Source organism: Vanellus vanellus, assembly GCF_965231255.1.
Source record: "Vanellus vanellus genome assembly, chromosome: Z".
Classification (NCBI taxonomy): domain Eukaryota; kingdom Metazoa; phylum Chordata; class Aves; order Charadriiformes; family Charadriidae; genus Vanellus; species Vanellus vanellus.
Window position 1 is genome coordinate 78,555,754 of NC_138908.1, and position 23,470 is coordinate 78,579,223.

At 46.9% G+C, this 23,470-nt stretch overlaps 1 protein-coding gene across 1 annotated transcript in view; it reads right to left on the reverse strand.

The window, feature by feature from the left end:
* Positions 1-23,470, reverse strand: part of DNAI1 (dynein axonemal intermediate chain 1) — a gene marked incomplete at both ends in the record, with an annotated part of 159,602 nt that overhangs the window by 25,136 nt on the left and 110,996 nt on the right. Inside the window, 3 exons of the mRNA XM_082497836.1 lie at positions 4,372-4,557; positions 19,527-19,626; positions 20,520-20,668. Coding sequence (XP_082353962.1) covers positions 4,372-4,557; positions 19,527-19,626; positions 20,520-20,668 — 435 coding nt within the window. The remainder of the gene's footprint in view (positions 1-4,371; positions 4,558-19,526; positions 19,627-20,519; positions 20,669-23,470) is intronic.

The following is a 23,470-nucleotide window of genomic DNA, read 5'->3' on the forward strand; positions in this document are numbered from 1 at the left end:
TCTCCCAACATTTCTAAAAACTCTTCACAATTTTTTTTTTTTACTATCTCCAGCTTACTTTTGGCATTGACAGGGGTTGTGCCAGGCTATTTTAGCATTTTTTAAAAACAAACCAAAGCTCATGAGCAGCTACATTCTTCTGACTGTGATGACAAAATGCTTTAATTTCTTCCAACCTTCGAATGAAACCCAGAAGGCTTACTAATTAAACAGCTCTGCCCCAGTCTGATTCTTCTTACAGCAATGCTTCCCTTGGGTGAACTCAGCCACCAGGGTCGTTGCAAATTAGGAATGGTACTTTATTAGTTAAACAATTCCTGCCTGACAACTGCTGCAAAATTTAAGGAGTGCTTGGAGTCCAAAAGTGGTTTGGATGACAGCAGAGAGCCACTTGTTCCTACTGCTGCATCTTAGAATACTGCAAACATTTCTGCCCCACCTATGAGCTCTGGGCAGAAGGACCCAAACTAGTTTCACCAGGTCTCCTTGCACCAGACAATATCTGTTGGTGTGAACTTTCTGCCCAAGCAGGGCTGGGTGCTCAGGGTGTTTGGCATGGCTAATGCAGGACTGTGCTGGTGGTAGCTTGTTTGCAAACCCAGCTTCAGCAAGCTCTGCTCTCTGTCTAATTGTTGCTTTTCCCACAAGGTTTGGGCTCAGCCATCTTTGCCCCCACCGAGCCTCCACGCTTCCCAGGCTCTTGGAGCTGGTGCTTAGCAGTTGGGTAGTGTGTTCCCAGAGGACTCCCAGGACTCCCAGAGGACTCACACAATCTAGAGACAACAGCAATAGCCACGGAAAATCTCAACGAGGATCACGCCTCATGGAAATAAATACAGCTCACTGCCTTGGGGCAAGGGGATGTCTCTGTCCCACACCAGAGACCTCAGGCTGTGGGGCTAGGGAGGGCTCCAGGTCCCAAATTAGCAGGGCAAAGACACAGGACACCCGATGTGCCTGGCACAAGCACAGGGACCTCTGTACTCTCTGTGCACATCGATGTGCCCTTGACACAAGTGCCTGATAGGTAGCAGAGCCCCTGTCCCCAGCTTCCTCTCAACAACAAATGCACCTTTTCCCATGTGCCACTAAATGATTCAGGAGGCCAAAACTCACACGGAGTTTTAGGCATTTTTTGAAACTTTTACTGTGTGTCTTGATGAAAGTCACTTCTGAAAATGCCACCTGAGTGCTTTTGAGAGGTTCCCCCCTTGAGCATATTTGCTCTGCCAAGTGTTCATAAATGAGGGTGCACTAACACTGCTGACAGCAAAACTTGGAGTATTAAATAACACTTCTTGAAGATCCCAGAGTGCATTACAAACATGAATTAATTAAGCTGCAGATCAACCCTGCAAGTTATTTAAAGAGCTCTTGAACCTCCCCTCCTTGCTCAAGGACATGAAGAGAGGAATGAACCAAGGTCTGACGAAAACCCAGGAGCCCTTATTTTCCCTGTTTCCACTTATCTACCACACTGGCTTTAACTAACAGGCAAACCAGAATAAATTCAGAACTCCTGAAATCCCGCAGGGATGAAGTTAGCTCAGTCTCTTTTGGTGAGCCCTATCCACAGAACATGGAGTAGACAGCACCGCATCTATTTTTAGGGGAAGAATGGAGTTTGGAATGACATGTGGCTATTAAGAGGTCTCTCAAAAGAGGGTGATTAGTCTGCTACTCATACCTGTCAAAACCAGCTATCCCAGTGGTGTGGAAAGCTGGTGGAGAAGTTTCACAGGAAAACCCCTGACACCAGTGTGAAACAGAGGGCCAGTGGGACCTGGATGAGACCCTGGCTGCCCTACCCCACTGGCACCCTGAGTTCTGCCAGACCCTCAGCAAAAGGCTCCTTCCCATCTCCAAAGGAGCTGACAGAAAAAAGACCAGGCACCTGAGCTCACAAATTCTGGGGTTGGTGTGAAAGCCTCAGCCTCCAGAAGCACTGGCCATGGCTCATCCTTCTGGGTGCCAGACAGGTTTCCCCACTAGGGTCTGCGGGTATCAAGTGCTAGAGAGAACAGACTGGGGTACCCAGGTACCAAGCCAGGCACAGATTTCTCTATCTGCAAGAAGACAGCTGGGATGCCAGGACTCCTCTGCACAGTTTTGGACCCTCTCCACTTACAAAAATCTATGGATATTCTGAAACTGTTAACTTGGCTCTGGGGACTCCCAGAAAAGAGAGAGAAGTGAAGTCATTTTACAGAGGAAAGCTGGCTGCACAGGGTAAAGGTTTAAAGAGCACACCGAACTTGATCTTCAGAGGAGTCAGAATCAATACTCTGGAAGTACATCTGACTCCCCACAGCGAGATGATACTCTTGCAAACACGGCTGGAGGCTTGCTGCTAACTAAGGACAAGAAAGCTGGTGCTGGCACAGGAAGGAGGTGGACAGGACGATGCAGTGGATTGCACTGCCTGTTCTGCCAGGGTTTGACTTCCCCCTGTTAAAGCACCCTTTTGCAGCAGCTAAACTTCCTCACCACAGGGTCCCGGACACCAGCATTTCATGCAGCAGATGCCACATCACCCACGAAAGGTGGGCTCAGCAACCCAGCTCACTTGTCCACTTGTGGCACAGAAGGGCCTCTGAGCTGTCTGGGCCAGATCTGCCACTTTGCCACCACACTGCATGTCATCTGTTTTAAATTCTCATCTCTTTCAAAGAAGAGCTGGCTGTAGCCAGGGGACTTGCACACTTCACCAGCCATGCCTGAATACCCCTCCTTTTTGTCCACATGTGTAGAAAACATTTAGTTCGGTGTTTAGTTTCCCTTCAAACCTAACCAAGCAAGCAGAAGACAGATAGCTTAATAACATCAGAGCAGCACAGTCCATTTCTGTCCCATTTATACATTTCCTGGGGTATGGTACCTATTGGTTTAAGGTCAGCAATAAGTGTTGAGCCACTCCTGAACTCACGGTTTAAACTGCTTTGTCAACAACATGCAATTTGCCTCTGAAGAAAGTGGGCAAAGGGAAATGACGACATTCACACCTGCATGGAGGGCTGCGGCTGGCCACCAGCAGTGCAAAGAGACATTTGAATTCATTCTGATCCACAGTGCAGTATTGCTGGATGCTGCTTAGCCCACAGCCGGGGTGTGGAGGACAGCAGTCATGTTTATATGAGTGTGTGACCCATGTCCACCCCTGAACCCTTGTGCAACCAGGGTCCACAGCAGACACAGTGCTTGCCCATGCCCAGGAAGGACTCATAAAGCAATCAGGGAACTTGTCCTCGGCCAAGCTAATGACAGACCTGAGAGTCTTGGGATGCAGTTTCGATGGAAATAGAAAAGCATAAGAGACATTCTCCTCCACAGCTCCCGTGCCCAGCCCCAAACAGACTACCACATTACTGTGTTTTCTATGCCTTCTCAGCAGAGGGAAGATTCACATTTCCAGCAGCGTCCAGACGAAGGAACTTTTTAAAAATCACTCAGAAGACTCTGGAATGACACCAGGGTAATTGGTTCCTGGCCAAAGACCCTGCCTAATACAGTGGGTTAGTAGAGTATATAAAACCTTTAGGGGTATATAAATAAAAGATGATCATCTTGAGAGATTGCTTTCTTGGATCAATTCTAAAAAGCCTGAAATTGAAAAAGCTTCACTAAACAAGAGATAACTGGATATGAGAATTACATGGGCTCAGAAGGGACACTGCATTTACAGCCATTCAGATCACAGCTGGATGAAGCCCAGAAAGAAAGTCTAGTAAAGGATCTGTGTAGTAGAGTTCATCATCCTTCATCACTGGCCCTTACGGCTGGGTGGGAAAAAGGGCTTCACCAACTCACAGAGGGTGCATGTCCTTGCTGTCACTTGAGACAAGGATCCCAAGTTGCTGCACAAATTAAAGACAGTGCTTGCTCATTTACAGGAGAGACGACATGGTAGTCAGGGCATGTGCTTTGATGATCCAGGAGCACAAGAAGACAGGCAGGATGGGCTCTGTGGGAGGACTCGGGAAGGAGTTGGGACCTCTTTACCTGGTTTAAAGTTTTGCAAATAAACCCCAAAGCTCAGAAAAGATGTAAGCTTTGGGAAACAAATCAACCTCTGCAGAGCTTCTGGGATTGTCTGGACCATGGTGAGAAAACACCCACAGACAGCAAACCCCCCTTCCCACCAGTCCCCACTCCCGCCCAGGAATGAACCGAGCATTCTTACTCATACAGGAACAGAGAGGGATCCAACATCCCTGACATCCTACCCAAAAGGCTTGAGGTCATCTCAAGCACCTTGCTAGAGAGAGCAGCTTTCCCAACATCATTGCACAGAAGGAGAGGGGACAGTGACAAAGCATGAAGAGACCTGTTGTGGTTTGGTACTTCCATTAGGGGAATACAGGTCGTCCTTACCTTGGGCATCCTGCGCAGATTGGGAGAGAGCTTCAAAGAGGTAACATGGCCTCGTTCATCTCCAATGATGACAACAGGGTAGACAGGGTTGAACTGGATATGGGTTATTTTATTTTTCTTCTTGGCCACCACTAGCTGGGTGCAGAGAGCTTCATACTTATTAATGCTCAGATCAAACACATGGGCCTGGGGAAAAAAGGGCAAACAACACAAAAGAGATTAATCAGGCAAGAACATCCCTCAGCAGCAGAACAATGGCTGGAGAAATCAGAGAAAAAAGGTCCCATGGAGAGGCAGCCTCAGCACACAATTATGTTCTCTTTTAAGTAACCAGTGTGCAGAAGCTGCCTGCTGCTTTTGAGGGACTGTCCCCCTCCTGCAGGGATTCATGGAGTGAGGACCAGTTCCCTGCTGTGAGTGCAAGCTCTTTCCAAGACCTTGGCAAGGTTCCAGCTGATCTGGACTGGAGAAGGCTCAGAGCCAGCATTGCTAACCCCACAGGTCTTAATCTCCCTTCTCAGTGCTGCAAGTAATGAGACAACCAGGTGTTAAATCAGAGTCTAACACAGATTGATGCGCAAAGCGGGGAATGCTGTCAGAAATACTTATTACCCCTTATTGCAGAGCTTTCCAACATTTCCAGCTTAATAATAACATTAAAGACTCAAACCAGTAATTAATAGGGAAGTGATGGGAACATGGACAGCATGATTAAGGGTGTACCCTGGGGTAAAGCCAGGGAAGCACAGGCAAATGCACAGCACAGGACAGTTTGGTGCTGGCAGCCCACTTCAGTCCAGCTGCTTCAGATACTATGCCTGCACACACGTCCTTCTCCCACAGCAACCAGAGAAGTGCCAGGTAAAGACCGGACAAACGGGAAAGGTGAGAACGGAGGGAGACAGACCAGAGTCCCTGCTCAGGCGGGATTCCCACTGGCACAGACCTCAGACCTTCGGCACTTATACAGCAGTGGCACAGACCTGCCACACCACCAACGGCATGATGCAGTTACTTGAGAGAATGTGTTAACTTAACATTACCTCCCAATAATTGCAATTAGCTCCTGTCATTGATACAGCCTGCAAAGGCTAATAAAGCATGACATCTGTCTCCTCCCTGGTGCTAAAGCGAGCAGCCTCAAGCATGCTGGACTCCCACCTTGAATCCACTGTGGAGACTTTCAGCCTTATGTTTCTTTTCCCCTTTCTGTCTTCAGAAAAACTAAGGCAGGGAATTATTATTCTAACAAGTACAGTGGGAATATAGGGGAAATTAGGACTGAACTACTTCTACATCTCCTGCCAGCTGTGTCTTGTTTACCAGCACTTAGGAGACAGATGAGACATATTATTTCAACATTGTGCCATGTTCACAATCTGAATCTAGGAATTATCTGAAATAGGACATTGTTCCCCTTTAAAAGCTTATTCCAAAGAGAGTGGAAGGTTTTGTATCAACTCAGTACACATACTTTCCCATCACACACCAATGAGCTGGTGAATTTTATCTGAATCCGGGTGTAACAAAGAGCTGGGCAATGTGCAAGCACACATCCAAGGCAGTCTCATGAGCTGCTGTGTCTTTGTAGGACTCAACATCTAGCAATTGATGATGTCCTTGGTCTGGGCAGGAGAACCATGCAAGGGTTTTACAGATGCAGAAAACAAGATGAGAAAGACTCCATCCAGACTGAAGCGAAATAAGACTTTTCCAGACGGGGAAGAGCTTGAAAAGTGGACAGGGTTCTTGGATATATTTTGAAAAAATCCATGACAGTATAATGCAAGAAGGGAATCCAAAGCATCAGCCACAGATGAGGATCTGCAGTTTGGAGAGTCCTTTCTCAGTCAGCAGAAGCATAGGCAGAAAAAAAATACTTAATTTTTATCTGCTCAAAATATCAGATGCCAGCATTAAATTCTGAATCTAGACCTGACACTTGAGGTCCCACAGTCCAGCCAAGGTAATCCCAATATCCTACCTCTAGGCATAAATAAAGGTGGCTGTCTTGGTTTGTACTTTACACCTGCTGTCTTACTATCTCTGAAAAGGAACAAACTCTCTTTAAAGCATATCAGCCCCCCATGACCCACAGTCATTGAAGATTTAATTGCTTGCCTTCACAGAATACATTTTTATTAATTTAAGGGCATGATTTACCTCCCCCCGCTGCAATGGATCAAGCTCAGTGCTTAGTAACCCAAGAGCCTTGGAAATGCCCACTGCTTGAGTAACATCCATCAATCTTTAAAAAAAAACCCAACAACAACAAAAAAAGGCAATGTGGAATTAGTGGCCATGTTTCTTTTCAGCAGCCAAGTCTGCACTGTTCTTCTATAATGCTGTCAATGTATCAAATCAGCACACCCTATTCAGCGCTGCAGTGGAGAAAGATGGCATGTCTGAAGGCCCAGTGTTGGAGTGCTGAGCAACGCAAATTACTCTGGGTGAGGCTGTTTTTCAAAAATGTCACTGACAGCCCAGACAAGCACAATGCCTGGGACAAGAACTCGAAACCATCATCAATGTGGAGAAGGTCAAAAGCAAACAAGTTTATGAATGTTCCTACCATAAAGCTCCTCTTTTATGAGCTTCTAAACAAATGGGCTTGTTTTCCTTTGCCAAGGGAATCATGGAAAAGAACAAACCATTTCAGTTCTTCAGCTGGAAACATCAGCCTCATATCAGCTGTCAGACACTCCAGATGGAGGGGTGGGCCACAGGCGTCAGGAAGGACTTCAGAGGCTTTGATATAGAGGCCTACAGGCACTCTCAGGAGAAAGGGAAAAGGGGTCAGACCAACACTGTTATTGGTGCTTTGGGAGTAACCCCAAAGGGTCACAGGGCTTCCCACAACACTTGGGGCAGCTTAACAGTGCTGCAAAGCAGCAGAGCTGCATGTGACCAGCACCATCTGCAGATCTGCCAGGGGCATGAGGCAGGGCTTTCTGCCCAAAGAATAGGAGACTGAAAACCTGCAGCTCTCCCCTGAGGTTCCTAGTCCCATGAGCTGCCCTGCTGGCTGAGATCCTGGGATTGAGGATTATGGAGTAGGCTTCAGCTAGATCTCCCACCCCAGAGACTCATCAACAGCACGCTGCTTCCCTCCATCCCACTGCTCTGGTGGCCCCTGTCCCTCCAGACTATAGATCACTGCTTACACGCAAAGACGGTCTTGAAAGATGAGCCTTCTTAGTATATGACCCAGAGAAGTGCAACCCACATAAGTGCCACCCAATCCTATGTGTGAGTCCAGTATCAGACTCATGGGGAGCCAGAATGACCAGAGCTAGAGACACATCCACACTCTTTCTGTGACGAGCAAGTGCCTTCATAGGGCACCCTTCTTCTCAGGGCAGGCACTCATCCCACAGCACCCAGATGACAGCTGCCACCCAGATATTGTCAGGCAGCTGGTGCAAATGGGCATTTTTGATGAAGGCTGGTATTTGTATCACTTTCCACATGTGGCAGAGAAGCATATTTACATATTCACTGACATACAACATGCCACGTCATCCTGGGCTGCTACAGCTTGCAGGGCAGGTCTATTTCCACCCATCTGGCCCCCGATGCCTCACTCAGTACCATTATATCACCCAGACTTTTATCTCCAGCAACACAGTAAGGCAGTGATGCTTGTCAGAACGCGACGCTTCACAGTTCAACAAATCCATCAGAAACACAGTAACTTGCTCAGGGTCCCTAAAGCAGAAAGCGTAACTTTGATGGGAAGACAGCATATAGCAACGTGGCTGCGCGGTGCACTGTGCTGGGATACCAGCTTAAGTTTTAATGGTATTGAGAACCGTGTAGGAACAAAAAGCATCTCAATACAGTGTCCTTGTCACAGCTTACAAATCAGTGAAGGTCCCCCTGTGAATAACCCCCTCTTCCCTGCCAGCTCTGCACAGCACTTCTTCTCATGCTGCCCAGGCTGGTCCCAGCACTTCCCTCCCTCGAGGTGCTGAGACCTGGGGCCACCACACTCATTCACCCACACTCATGCAGGAACAGCTTAGGAACTACAGAGTGGAGGTTTCAAACCTCTGTTTTTCAGCCCTCAAAAAGTCTTCCCCCTGTGGAACGTGTCCCCAGAGAGGGGGTTGGAGCCACCTGACAATAAATTCACTTTTATCACTTTCTGCAGATCCTCTAGAAGCAAATCAGGGACCTACAGGACCTGCAGAGCCTGCAGCCCTGCTGCTTGCAGACCATGGCAGACATCTTCATTCTTTCTGCTAATGAGCATTCAGATAAAGGGAAAGGGCATTTCAGTTCTTATATTACAGAATCCTTAGGAATAATATGTGGCCACTTCCTTGGAGGGACATAAATCAGACTCTAGGAACCAGAAACCTGGGGAGAGGCACAGAGATAGAGAGGTAAAATAAATTTGAAAATGTCCAAAATAGGGAAGTGCAAGAACTCTCATCTGCTTCCCCCAGCTTAGCTGCAGATCCCCAGGGAGAATAAAGCATGGGGTAGTAATCAGTGACTCCAATAGCTATTTTATTTATGGTCCCCGTAGACCTGTATGACCTTTCCAAAGAAGTGCAGGAGGACACGTACCACCCTCCAAAAGAGGCCCAAGCTGTTGAACTAAGCAGATCCTTGCAGCATGGGGATTTATGAGCTGGCATCAACAACCATCAAAAGAAACCTAAACTCATAATACCAACATACTGGACAGTCTGATGGTAGATATGCCAGGCACATGCTCAAAGCAAAGCTCTCCTTGATGCAAGGACAGTACCAGAAAAGGAGCACTGAATTTAAGCAGATGACCAGTTATATCTGAGATGGGATCAGGTGAATCCTGCAGTCTCTGTCTGATGCTTTTTATTCAATAAGAACATTTTTAAACTACCATCAGGGTAACAGAGCCTACATGCTTGATGTACAGGCAAACTAACTCTGCTGTGTTACAGTTGCAGAAAATATTTGACATGAATGAGCTGCTTTGATGCCTGACTCTCAAACAGCCAGAGAAGAAAACCATCTCAGTTGCATCCAGACCAACAGCTCCTCTGTCTATGAATCATACAAATGTATTCCACCTCCCAAAATCCAGCCATTCCTCGCTGAGGCTCCGCACGGCTTCTCTGTAAGCACGGCACAGTGCACATCCAAGGCTATTACCATAACTCCAGCATCAAAACACGTTCAGAGTTTTGAGCATCTCATTTCTCCCCACCCGCTCTGCAAACTGCACTTAGAGCCTGAAAGTCAGCCCAGGCTCTCATCTGCTCAGCAACTCTGAGGGGACTTGGACCTCTTTGTCCTTATACTCTGCTGTCACCCCCTGTCCTGCACAGCAGCCTGGCAAGCCCAGGGTGGGAAATGCCAGGGGATCTGGGGGAGAGCTGGACCCTCCAAACAGCATCACCTGAAAGCAACTAACCTCTCTGCCAGCAAAACAAACTGCTTGACTTTTGTGGCCCATGAATAAGCTAGCTAAAAAGCTACTTTGACCTACCCTGCCTTTATTGCATGCGTCAAACACACGCTGGGTCTGCAGTGGCTGCAGCTTTTGCTGTTCTTTTCTTCCAGGCCTACGAGCCTTCATTCCCCAGCAGTGGTCTGGGCAATGCTAGCATGCTCAAAAACAACCTGATGGCAACAAGAACTAAGGCTGGGGGGGAAATACATATGTGTGTAAGAAAAAGCCAGATATACCTGGTAACTTGGCAACAAAGAATAAAATCAGTGTAAGAGCAAAAGGTGAGGCATAATTTAATATCATGCTGCCCTTTACCAGTTGACATCTCTTTCACTGCTTGGCTTCCCTGTCCTTGTGATGGATTTACCTCATTTTCTTGACTGAATCGTGATACCTCATCCATTTGCAAACTCCAAAGATGATTTGTTTCAAAATCTAAGGTAATATATTTAACAAGTGGGCAGGCCACTCCCAGCCCCTATTTAGCACCAAAGCAGCTGCTGGAGCATCCTAAAGGCACTGGGCAGGCAGGGCAGCCCCAGCTTGCATCAAAGCCAAGTTGCCATGCGGTGGAGACCTTACTTTGCGAGATTTCTGTACTCCACTACAGCCAGAACAGCCTCCAATTCAGTTAATTTTCTCTAGGACATTTTTGAGTTGCAAATAAGGGTTGTAAGACAGTCCTTGGTCCTTCTGACTCCCAGGGCAGTCAGGGGCTTGGCAGAAGGAAAGGGTACCCAGCTCAGAAAACATTCATTGCCTCCCTGCTTCTGTAGTGACAACACAAGAACGCTGGTCCTAGGCTGCCCCGATACCAGCGCCAGACAGACCCACGGGCTTTCACAGCACTTTCATGTTACTGGTGAAAGGACAGATCCCAGCTCTGTTACAGGTATTTTCAGAGGAAGCCTTGAGCTCAGGAGGATGAGCAGGCATCTGTGAAAGCTGCTTTTTGGGCTGAGCCAGGTAAGCTTTGCCAGGCAGGAGCTGGCTGCATGTCCTGGGTACAGGAGAGGGCTAAGCACATCCCTCTGCCCTGCAGCATGCCAACCCGCTGCTCCAGGGTGCGTGACACAGGGGTAGAGAGAACATCTGTGTCACCCGGCTTCACTGTGGGAGCTGCTTCACTGTAGGGCTGCATATCTCAGCTTTTCCTCCTTCAGTAAGAACTGGGTCGTTCCCAATTTGACATGGTACAAAAACAGCATCAGCCTCAGCTGATTTGACTCAGCTCCCACGAGTCAGTAAGCAATCAAAGCCTCAGCACTTAGAAGAGCTGCCATTCATTCAGACAGGCTGAGGACCATTTGACCTCTTCTGGAAACCCTGTTAAATTGTTTTACAAGAAAGTGTTTGTTTACCCAAGCTAACTTCCTTGTCACTCACCACTTCTGCCAGCCCTGCTCTGCTCCGAGAGTCTCAGTGATTAGGATAATCTCCTACATGTCTTGGTCCCGAACACTTCTGAATGCTGTAATCTGGTGCTAAAGAGCTGATACATCCTACCCCTGAGCTGGGTGCACTTCAGTTTGGTCTAATATGATTCTCTTATGTTGCCTGTGACTCTTTTTTTTTTTTTTTTCCCCCTCTAACATTAATAGCATGCTTTGGAATGAATCACAAAGCCTCCTTCTGCTCTTCACTTTTGTATTAAATTTAATGCTACTTTCCAAATCACTTGTGAAAGGTGAAAATCAAACAGAGAAACTAATCTGTGCTGAACTCATGCGATAGCTAGCCTGGTGATAGCAGCTGGTACCTCTGCACTACACTGAAACCCCTTCTGCAACAGCAGAGATGACCCTTCCCTGGACACCAGCATCCAAAGTCCAGCCTGAGCCCTGGTTGTGCTCACGGGGTGACTCTCCTTTGCATCTCCCAGGGTTTGACTCAGCAGCACAGTGTTAGTGAAAGCATGGCAGCGCAGGTGGTCTCCAGCCCCAGCCTCTCTTACAGTCCTGCTGCTTCCCCAATTAATGCTCATTTCATATTGCATATTTGGTTTGTGTCCTTATTGAATTTCACTCTACCGATTGCAAATTGCTGCTGAGGTTGTTAAGCTCATTTACAATTTCAGCACTTGTAAGTCCTGTCTGCTAATTCCCCCCACAATTACTGCTGGGTTTCAGCACCAGCCCCAGTCCCCAGAGCATCCCTAGCTGCACTGCAGTCTGCTGAGGATGACTTCCATTGTGTCACATCCACCTTCTCACCTGCCTTACAGGCTTGTGCCAACAGTACTCCTGGAGTCAACCTGTAAGCTTGCTTTAGATCTTGTTTCTCTGACCTACCAGGCCTGTTACTCTCAAGAATAGTGTTAAATCAGTTTTATGTGATATGGCCTTACTAAAGCCATACTAGACTGGCTGTTCCTTGATCTACCGAGTGCTTAGAAATTGACCGTTCAATGATTTGACCCAGGAAGTTTCTGGATAGTATATTTAGGCTGCCTAATTTCTCCTGCACTGTCATGCTCCTGAATACTGGGCAAAGAGTCTTTCCTCTTTTCCTCCAGTCCTCTGATACTTCCCTACATTGCCATCCCATCCCAAATACCTGGTGAAGAACAGGGAGACTGTTTCAACCCACCCCTTATGTGCCGCAGGGCAAATCTCCCAAGGCTGTGCTATATGAATAGATCCCCGCTGTGCCAGAATCCCTGCGCTCTCCCTGCTGTGACCCACAGCCCAGCTTCTGGCATCAGTCTCAAACTATGTCCTTGTAGACTTGGACCAAGCTCCATCTCTTCACATGGTGGCAGGGCCCTGGCTAAGCCCCGCCATGGAGAGTTGGGGCTGGGGGCTGGGGCATGGGTGAAGGCAGGCAGTTGCACAAGTAAGGGCAGCATCAAGTCTGATGGGAGAAGCAGTCACTGCTCCCTGTCACCTGCAGCCCCGCGGCAGGCCAGCAAAGATGTTCATAAGGCAGATATCAAACTGTCACAGTTTGGAGACTGGCATTTAAAATGAACCAGCACCGATTTCAGGTCATTATAAAATGCCAAGCAATAAACATCAAGGTTCAGGAGCTGCTGTACAGCAGGGTGGGGCAGACAGCTAGAGGCTCTCAGTGGCCCTAATGCCAACTTGTCCCCACTTGCAAATTGAAACCTAAGTGAGGGGACATTCTTAGAGGCAGTCGATAACAAAGAGCAGAGGGGCACCTAGGAGCAGCTTTCTAAACTCTCACAGATATTCCTATGGGCTCTGTGCACCCGGTAAGTTTTTATGCAAAGTCCAACAGGTGAATCAATGAAATCTGTGGAGGTGCTGCCCAAGTCATTTTTTCACTCACGTATGTCCATGCAAGCAGAAAAAGGCAAACTTGGTTCCTGCGTGGCTCAATGAACTAGTTAATCTCAGCAGGTAGGTTTCGTCAAAATGCTATATTTCATAACCCAAAAGAGAAATAGCTCTAGTAATGAAAAACCGGCCTGCAGGCATCTGTGTAAGAGACAATTCCTGCAAAGCCATTGACAAAAGGGGTTTAAATTTACCAGTCTGGCTTTGCACTGAAACCAACTATTGTGCTGACAGTCACCTCACCTACAACTCAGTAGCTCAGGGATGTGAGTGAGCAGTAGTGTCCTGAGGTGCCAGATGCATGTCTCGAGGCTTAGAGCCCTCCAGAGCACCCTGTGATGGGATGCGAGCTGCAGCAGGATAAGGGTGAGGGCTCAGAGCCTGCAGGGCAAACCAAAGTCTTCCAGGCCAGCTTTATTTCATTAAAGCAGATGCTAGGGGAGAGAAATGACAGTGCACAGAGAGCCTGGTGCCTGGGGGAGAAGTGAGGACAGCCCAACTGGCACAAAGTGGAGGAAGCATTAATTCCAGGGACTCTGCCCATCTACCCCATTGAGCTTCGACATGCCACCAGCCCTTGTTTTAAAGCAGACATAAGTCTGCCCAGCAGTCCATATCAATCTCAAAGATTCAGCAGGGAATAAGAAAAAGCCTTTTAGGTTTTGTGGCAGAAGAAATGAACAGCTTTACTGGAAAACAACCACTTATGCTGTGAATGCAATTTCAAAGCCATTTTAGAACAGTCCCTGCCCACTTCAACCTACTCAAAGGTCCTTCTGGGCGATGGAAAAGGGACCTGCGTTCATTTAGTGTTTTCACACCTCAGCAATTGCCCCGGCCATGGTGCAGAGAGCAAGGAGATGCCGCACCCCAGCCATGCAGAGCTAGTGGTGGCCCGATAAGGCATGGACAAACCCCACAGGCTACTGCAGAAGGGAAGGAGGAAAGACTCAGATGCAGCAGGGATATCTGTAGCTATAAGGGGTTCACAGTCCTGACTCTCCTGGGCGAAAGCATCCACTGATGCTGCTGGCACCCCTGATTCACAGCCTACAAGGAGAGGCAGGATTAGGTTCAAAATACCCAGTGAAATATTTGCAGAACTGGAAGGTTTAGCAAGCCTCTTACCTGAAAAACTGTTCATGCTTTTGCTGCCGGTCAATGCTAAACGGGCACCAAGTCTCTGCAAATTGCTCTATGAACACACACACATGCCAGCTCTAAAGAATGTTTCTCTCCTAGCTGGGAAAGAATGAGTAACAAGGTAACAGGCATTTCTTTGGCATCTTGTCCTGTAAGTGAGATACAACAGGAACCTGGTCTTCAAGACTTCTCACACAAAACAGTTGTTCAGTAAAATATGTTTATATAAGCAGGAAAGGGCACACTCACTTCCTGAGCAGCACAAAGCATTAGTTAATTTCCTGAAGGTTTGGGTTGTTTCAAGTATTTCACATCTTGAAAGGTCAACAGCTTCAGTAATGGGGAAAAGCCCTGGAGCATATGTCTGAGCGGCTTTCTCTGCAGAATGCACACTTGGATGGCATTTATCTTGAGGCTATCAATATTTACTAAAGATGGCTCTAACATCACCTTTCTCTTGCTGCATTAGCCATGAAGGACACAGACTACAAAAATATGACAGCAAATGGACTTGTACTTAGTGCATGCTCCCAAGCCTGTTGTAAAACCCCTGGGATCCTCCTTCTCACACAAGGACATTTCATAGAATCATGGCATTAGAAGGTTATTTAGACTGGAAAAGAACTCCAGAAGTCTGTACTCCAACCTCCTGCCCAAAGCAGGGTCAGTTCTGAGGTCAGATGCGGTTGCTCAGGACCCTACCCAATCTGGTCTTGAAAACCTCCATGGACAGAGTTGGCAAAACCGCTCTGGACAAGCCGTTGCATTACTTGACTGCTTTCACAGTGAAAGTTTTTCCTTATACCCAGTCCAAATCTCTATTTTCAACTCATTTCAGCTGTTGTGTCTCATCGCCCCTTCATGCACTGCTGGGAAGAGCTTGGCTCTAAGTTCTTGATGACCTCTTTGTAGGCACTGGCAGGCTGCTGCAGGGTTCCTTCTCCAGGCTGAATAATAATGGTTGACCACACCATTACAGCCATTGCATGGGGCAGCCGTGGCCCACAGCCTGGGATCCAGCCATCTGGGGACACTTATGATGTAGGTGGCTGGCTCTTTTAACAGGGATAGCAGCTCATGCATGAATTCAGCACGGTAAAGCATCCACATGCCTTGAGTGGGCCAGACGCTGAGGTCTGCAGCATTGCCCCTGTACACCACAACCTGACAACACCATTTATTTACTTTCCCTAAATAAGGAAAAGCTTAAGAAGGAAATTTCAGGTATGAGTCCCACTTTTACATGTTTCTTTTTTTTTTTTTTTTTTTTTTCTGCTTTAAGCATAAGTTTGAGATGGGCTTAAAGCAAACCTCCAAAGATAAATCCTGCTGAATGCTGCAGGGATTGAATCCCACCCCTCCCTGTTTCTCTGCCCTCTGTCCTTACAATAAGCTGACCAACACCCCCAGATTTCCTGCACCCTAAATGTAAGAGTCCAGGCATCCAAATCCACCTCCACATTTTTTTTTATTTCTGAAGCGGGTCTCTCATTGCAGGTAGCCTTTATCTTCATGTCAGGCTTTTACCATTTTCAACCTAAACTAAACTAGGTATTCTCTAACCTCATTTTATTTCCGTGCTAATCACATCAGTATCTGCACCCAGGTCCCTGAAGGAGATGGCCTGGAGGGACCACAGAGCTGCTGCCAGCCAACTGAGCTGCAGGACTCATGTTTAGAAATAATGGAACTCTCCACCTGTCTGCTTTAGAAACCATTGTGGAGTCTTCAAGGAATGTAAGTGTCATCTGAAATGCAATCAGAGAGCAAAACTGCAGTGGACTTAGCACAATGATTGAAACCAAAGCTGAATGCTCTATAGCAACGACTCTTGGGCACATCCAGCAGAGACTAGCTTCCATAAAAGCAGCTGGCTGTCCAGTCCTTTTAAAATCAGGCCACTTATTTAGGCATCTAGTTATAGAATTGGGAGCTTTTTTCCAGGCAGTGTTGGCATGGATGTGCACGTCTCAGTGATCATTTTATTTTATTTCAATTTTCATTGCAAATCATTTATGCTCATTCTGAAATAAAATGGCCATCAGGCAGAGCAGGAGACTAAGGAAATTACCCAGATCATGATAAAGAGCAATAGTTGCAGTTAGTATCCACTGAACCAGGAGCAGAACATGCATACTCAGGTTATTTATGAAGAGGTGGTGCTGTCCAAAGGAGATGCCCAGCTTCCAACACACACATTTCACACATTTTATCATAATGCCCCTGATATTTACAGCTTTTCTTAAATCCCCATCTCCTGGATTCGTGGGCATTAAGAGATTCTTAGATTCTAAAATGCCCCAATTTCCAAGTCAATCTGAAGAGTTAGAAGGCTGATGCACACATTTTGGACACACAGCATCAGCTTGAATAAGGAAATGTGTTTTTCAAAATACGACAGGTATCCCTTTAAGACTGCAATTAGGGCCCGATTTTAAAACCACCTCCAGGCAACCTTCAAGTTTGCAGGCATAATTATGTGCCGATGCAAAGATAGAGGGTGTTTATGAACAGGAAGCCTTTAATGTTTTATTTTCTGGCTGTCGTCCTGTAGTTTTCTGTATCCTCTTAATGTAGACTTTTTCCCAGCATTAACGGAGACTGCTCTTTGCGAGGCACTGAGTTATTCCCAAGAACTGCGCTCTGCTACAAAATGGAATATGTCTAGGAACGAAAAGGCTGTAAACAACTATTTAATTCCACTTCCACTGCAGATCTAGAAGGTTCTGTTCAAATTAGAAAATAAACTGTGTCACAGACACACCCTGCTGCAACCAGCACGGTTAGTGGCTAATACAGAAGCCCAGGATTTCTATTAGCATCACTCCTGGCCAGCCTACTGCAATGGGACAGCAGCTCCTGCCTGAACCTTTGCTGCTAGGCAGCCCAATTCTGGGCTGCTGCTGGCTGGTGGCCACCCTTCTCAGAGTTTGGGATTAAAGGCATAAAGCAGAACTAGATCCTACAAGATTATGATCTAATTAGGATTACTGAATTAGATCCAAGGTAGGATAGTCAAGGTTAGATACCCTGGGTGCAGTGCTGACACGTCAGGCAGTCTTCTGTCTTATCCATCGCCTTATGCAAGCTCCAGGCCCGTGGATGCTGCAGCTAATGTGACTCTGCAACAACACAACTAGAGTGACTGCAGCAGTGGCTAGGACAAGATAGGGGTGGGATGGAAAGACCCCATTGCACAAACTCTTGCCAAGTCCATAGGAACTTCTCTGCAGCACATAAAGCTCTGACAAAAAAAAACTGGCCCAAGTGAGCAGGACGAAGCCTCCCTAGAGATGGTCTATCACTGCAGAAACTTGACCACATGAATAAGAAATGCAAGTACGCCCATTGTTTACCCTCTATCTGGTCATGCTGCCCAGGAAGTATCACTGCCTGCAGACATCTCCATCCTCTTGCCCACTGTTAGGTACCAGGACACAGCTGGGGTACTCACAGTTCTCTGCACCACTCACCCCAGCACTCAATCAAAGCTGTGAATGTCAGCAGGACCCTTGCCAGGTTTGGGGGTACATACAACTTCACTTGTAGAGAACAAGTCAGAGGATGTGTAGCACTGAATGCATTCGTTTCACTCATGCAGGCCCTTCATTAGGTATATGGGAGAATGGAGACCGGCAGATCCATGAACAAAGGGGCCAATCCTGAGCCTGCCTGCAAGGGAAGAGCACCAACATTGCTTTCTGCAGGCTGTGGCATCCTGAGCTTCCCAGGGAGACCATGTGCCCCAGTGAAAAGATTTCTATTGCTTAGCCTGGGAGAGACAAATTCATAGCCTGAGACAGTGTATCAGTGAAATGAATTTTTTGCTATAACATAAAGGTTAAACTGCAATAAAGTTGCCAAGGCATCAATTCAATGAGAGATATATAAAGGCCATATTTTTGCTAGAGTAATTTGGCCAAACTGCACAGACTTTTCCAATTTATACCAGTAAAACATACAGCCCATGGTGACAGAGCAATGTGGTCTTAGTACAAAACTAGTGTTGATGGATAACTATGTGCCCTGGCTACTTGCCAGGCCCAAATTAACCATCTGAGCTACTAGGATGGATGGCTAGGGGCAAAAGTATAACTGCTGCTGTCTCAATATTAGGACTGGTCTAAGTACTTCATTACCAAATCATTACTCTGAGAGACAGCCTCACACAGTGGCAAAATGTTGATTTTACTTAATTGGAACAAAGTTCTATTGGCTGACCCTAGGCATATTACTATAATTGATTTTTTAATATCAATATAAGTATATAACCACTTTATTCTATTGCTTCTCTTTATCTTGGAGGTTCAGAACCAATGCCCTGATGTCAGCTCATACAAGGGGTGCTCTGATCTGGAGCATCATCTCTCCATCCCCAGAGGTGCACTGGTTAATAACCTGATTTCACACAGAGTGTATTAAGTGTTTTTCTCATGGCACGTGCAAGCTGCACACCTGCGCTGATGTGGTCAACATGAGAGCAAGCAGGGACTTGCATGCATTCGCAACACCTACCTTAACGCAGCAGGAGCAGTGTCGAGGACTGAGCAATTCATACCCAGAGATATGCACGTCAAGGGCAGGAAAGCATAGGAAAAAGCAGCCTGTTCCCTGAATCATGCTTTCCTCTCTGTCCTCTGAGTATCTCCATCCCCGGAGTAAGAGGAACAAATTAAGACTGCAGGGAGGTTTGGCTTGCTTATGCTAGAGGCCGGGGGGGGGGTGGGAGGTGGCCCCCAAGAAGCACCTGAACTTAGAGGAGAGAGTCCACGTGCATTTCTGATGTGTTTGTCAAGGCTGCAGTGAGATGTGCAGCTGATCCTCAGCATCTGCTAAAAGATCTCTGATTTGTGATTTAACATCAGCTGTTTGCATGGTTGGGATGCAGCTGAGAGATTTCTGGCCTTGTTGCTTGTAGAGGTGTGGTAGACCTTAGGGGAAGAAGGAATAAGAAATGCTGCTGCCCAGGTTTCCTCATCTCTTGTTTTATGACTTCTGTGTCCTCCGTAATCAGACTGAGTGAAAAGGAATGAACAGTTTTAGGGCCTTGAGCTACCAAAATGACCCTGCCATCCTAAGGCAAGCAGCTCAGGCAAGTTGCAGCCAACTCAGCCTGTCACTGTGGTGGATTCCTGCCAGTGGGGGATCTGCAGCTCCCCGACACGCTTGGCCAGGATTGGGCGGACCCATCCCCATGCTAAACCCTAATCTCCCTTGACTTCCTTTCATCTCAAATCAGAGCAGTTTTGCTCCCAGCCTCTCACCTTGCCATCAGTGGTGACTGCAGCAAAGACCGTGGAGGAGTAAGGGGACCACGCAACATCCCCTACAGCAGAATTCAGGTCATAAATAAACATCGGAGTCCTGTAAAAAAAGACCCAGGGAGAAGAACTCATTTAAACACATGCTGCTCTGGAAGTCAAACACTGAGCTATAAACATTTTGATGCTGTAGCCTGTGTTGTTCAAGGCCGGCTGCAGAAGTGGGAGATTGGGTATTTCTCTAAGTCAGATACCAGCTGGGGTCTGAGCCAAAGGCAAAGCAAAGCTGAGCATCAACTCAAATGGGTCAGGATTTGTCCTGTTGCTTTGAGAAGAAAGGTAGCAAGTTTCTTTCTTTCTGAAAGCATTTTGAAAGCTTCCCCCCAACACACAGAGCAAGATGGAGTTTCTCTGGTTAATAATCACATAGGAAAAAGTGATTTTCAGTCTCTGGACTTCTAACAACAACACTGAATATTAGAGCAATATTGGCAAAAGGAAATATTTGACTCTGACTGATTTACAACAAAATCGATTTCCTGATTGAAACCAGACATTCCTCAACAACTAACTCTGAACTTCCTTATGGACTTTTAAATGTTCCAGTCGGGTTTTTTTGCCTCTCTGGCTCTTAGGAGGTGTCTGGCCTCTGAGGCCATAAGCCAGCCCCTGACATCTCTGTAGCATTGCTCCAGAAGAATAACCCTGCCACAGTAGGTCCCGCCTGAAGAAAGTCAGGTCCAAAACAAAGTAGTCAGGCTCTGTGCTGAGCTGCACTGCTTGGCAAGTTCCTGGAGCAGATGATGCTAAATTTTATACCTCATACCTGGGGAGTAAAAATCTGAGTCATCAGCCCCAAAAACAGAGATAAGAGAACAATTAGCAATATCAACACCTAAGAGGGAAACTGAGACTGAGGTATAAGCAGAGTTGACATGTGCAGCTGGCATGTCAGGCTGGACTTCTCTGCCCACGCCAAGACCCAGCAGGACTTACTTGATGGTGTGATCCCAGATCTTGACTGTCCAGTCAGAGCTGCAGGAAATGAAGACTTTCAAATGGTAGGGATTCCAGCTGACTGAGTCCACGGCCATGTGATGGGCTTCAAACACGTCCAGAAACTGGCTTGAATAGCATTTTGAACACTGAAATGGAAAGATTTAGTCAGCAATCAGAGCTAGACCTTCTTCTGGAGCTCATATTCCTGCAGAAAGATGCCTCTGAATACTTGTATGGCCTCCCGGGCTCTTCTGGGCTGGCTGGGAAGAGGCGGCTGGTACTCAGACGTGCCATGGAAACTAAACAATTTAGCACATGCTGTTTCACCCCACTTGCAGGCAACACCAAGGTCCCCTTTGCAACACACAGAGGTAGGAATTGAAGTTGTCTGGTTAGATTTACAGCCAGAGACAGGCCCCAGAGCCCACTCTCCACTGCAGGAGCTCCATCGCTTTCATGCCAGGCTGGGCTCCTGCCGTGCATCTGCAAAAGGCTCTTGGGAAAGGCAGAGGAAAATGGCTCTTGTCTTGCTCGGGAGCATACAGCACCATGTGCATTTGAAGTGTCACAATTAAAACCTCCAGTAATGGTTCTCTCAGCACAAGAATGACTTATCAGACCCTTTGGCTCTAAGGATTTTGGGAACATGCCAAAAATCCCTTCCCTGCCATCACCCTACGACAGCCTGTTCTGAGAGCCTGCCTTGCCACACGGCTCTGCAACTCTTTCTCTTGTGCCACTCATGACTTTCTGTAGAGGTGTGGAACCACAAGAGGTTGGCCAGCACTCAGGCATGTCCCCAACAGGCAGGTGGACCACCTTGTATGCCAGGCAACAGCAGCCTGCAAGCTGGGCAAACCCTGCACATGCATGCGAGGATCAGGTCAGCAGCACCACAGCTGCAGATGCTACTGAACAGCAAAATGTAGGATGGGTGCAAACACTGGAAAATGTTTGTGAGCCTTGGAAAAGTCACTTTGTGTGTGAGCTCATGAAGGGGGGCAGAAATTACAATGTGCTTGTCTGCATGACCAGAATATGGGACTCAATCCATCTCCTGTCAGTTCTGTGTACACAGAAAAATGAGATTATCCTCCCCAAACCTCCTGCCCTCTGACAGGACTGGAGGCTTCCTTCATTAGCAACAAGGACCTCATCTCACAAGTAATGTCCTCTTGGTTGTGTTCTCACAAACAAGCTGTATCCACACAGCAGGTTGGGGTAGGTTTCAGGATTTTTTGTTGGTCTGCCTTAGTAGTCCCTGCAAGGACTTTTCAGTACCTTTCATTGCTCCTTAATGAATACAGCAACACATCATCTGCCCAAGCAGCAGGATTGCTGACGTGTTACATGACTTTAATTCTTGCAAACCAAAGCTCTAACTAATCATAAGGCTTAACTGTTTATTACACATGACATTCACTGCCTCAGACATGTTGTCTTCTGATGCCCTTGTGCACTGGTGCAGTTACTGGATTGAGGGTACTAAACTATTGACACAGAAGCAACTCTTGCACCCCTGCAAGGCTTGCTGTGGTAGGAAACAGAAACAAGAAAGTGGCTCGTGTCCCACTGAGATTTACTGACAGTGTCTATAGCTTGCTAATAGTCTGGTGCGTACTCTGTCTGTGAGTTACTGTCCCTGTGTATAATTATGGGACTGAAATCTCCTTTAATGGCATGTTTCATAGCTTTACTTAATAATTCTTAATGTTCAGCCATGAGGAAAATTGGTACTTGGCTTGTTTTGGATGTCACTTTGCTGGGAAGAGACAGAATGGGCCATGAGTAATTAGCACAAGAGAGAAGCTGCTTTATCCGTCTGTCCTTCCAAGTATGTGGATTGAAGGTCCTAACACCTGATGACTTTGAAGAGTGAGATCCTAACCAGATTTGTATTCATCCAACAGAACTGGAATGCTTAGCAGTCTGTTTCTAAACCCTTGTAGGGGCTGAGCCCTTGATCAGTGCAGCTCTCTGGGCACTGGTATGGGAGGCCCGTCATGCTCTGGGATGTGCTGATGCACTACACTGGCTTTGCCGCCTGCAAGTCTGGCCCAGAGCTGAGGCCCAGGCCCCGACAAGAAAGATCTGTGGTTTTCCTATGAAATCAGCAGTAAAAAGGGTTCTGTAGGACAGATACCTGTCTGTGTCCCTTGTGAGAAATGAACCCTGCGCGCCTGCTTTAGCCTGAAGCCATACACCATGCTCTGGCAGTGCCTGCCAGTCCCACACCATGTTCACCCCAACCTCTGGAATCATCTTTGATGTGTGAGACAGGGCCATGTTCTTCCCAAGATGTATTTTGAAGAAACACCACAAACTTGAGAAAAACCTCAGAAAGAAGTATGACTTCAACTAATAAAAGCATTTCTGAGCTAACTAGAACTGCTGGCAAAGTCTTCCCCTACTATTCACTTTAAAAACCCTACAGTTATTAGACACACGTCAGGATGAAAACAAAACTGGAAAATGTGACGCCTAACTCCTGACAAGACAGCTTTGAAGAGGATGAGTAGATTCAGGGAGCAGGCATTTGTGCAGCCTGTCTGATCTTCTAGAGCACTGCTCCAATTTGCTGAGACTGTTTTTCTCCTATTTAAATGGAGGTAGATATGTGTGAATAGTAAATGGTATTTTTATGATGAGACAGGAAAGCAAGAATCTGTTTATGGCAATACAGGAAACCAGTACAAAGACAACTGGTGACAGGGCTACAAAATATAGGGGAGGAATACTGGGAGGTAAGGAGAACTCCAAGGACACGGACACACAACTTATGAATAATCTTCATTAACAGCACTTCAGTTTATGCTAGACGTTAGCCTGACACAAAACTCCTCCGCATCCATGGTGAATGGATGGTTATTAGTGTCCTTATAATGCAGAGGGTTTCTTTAGTTCACTAACAGAAACATTGTGACTTTAGGCAATACAGAAATACAAAA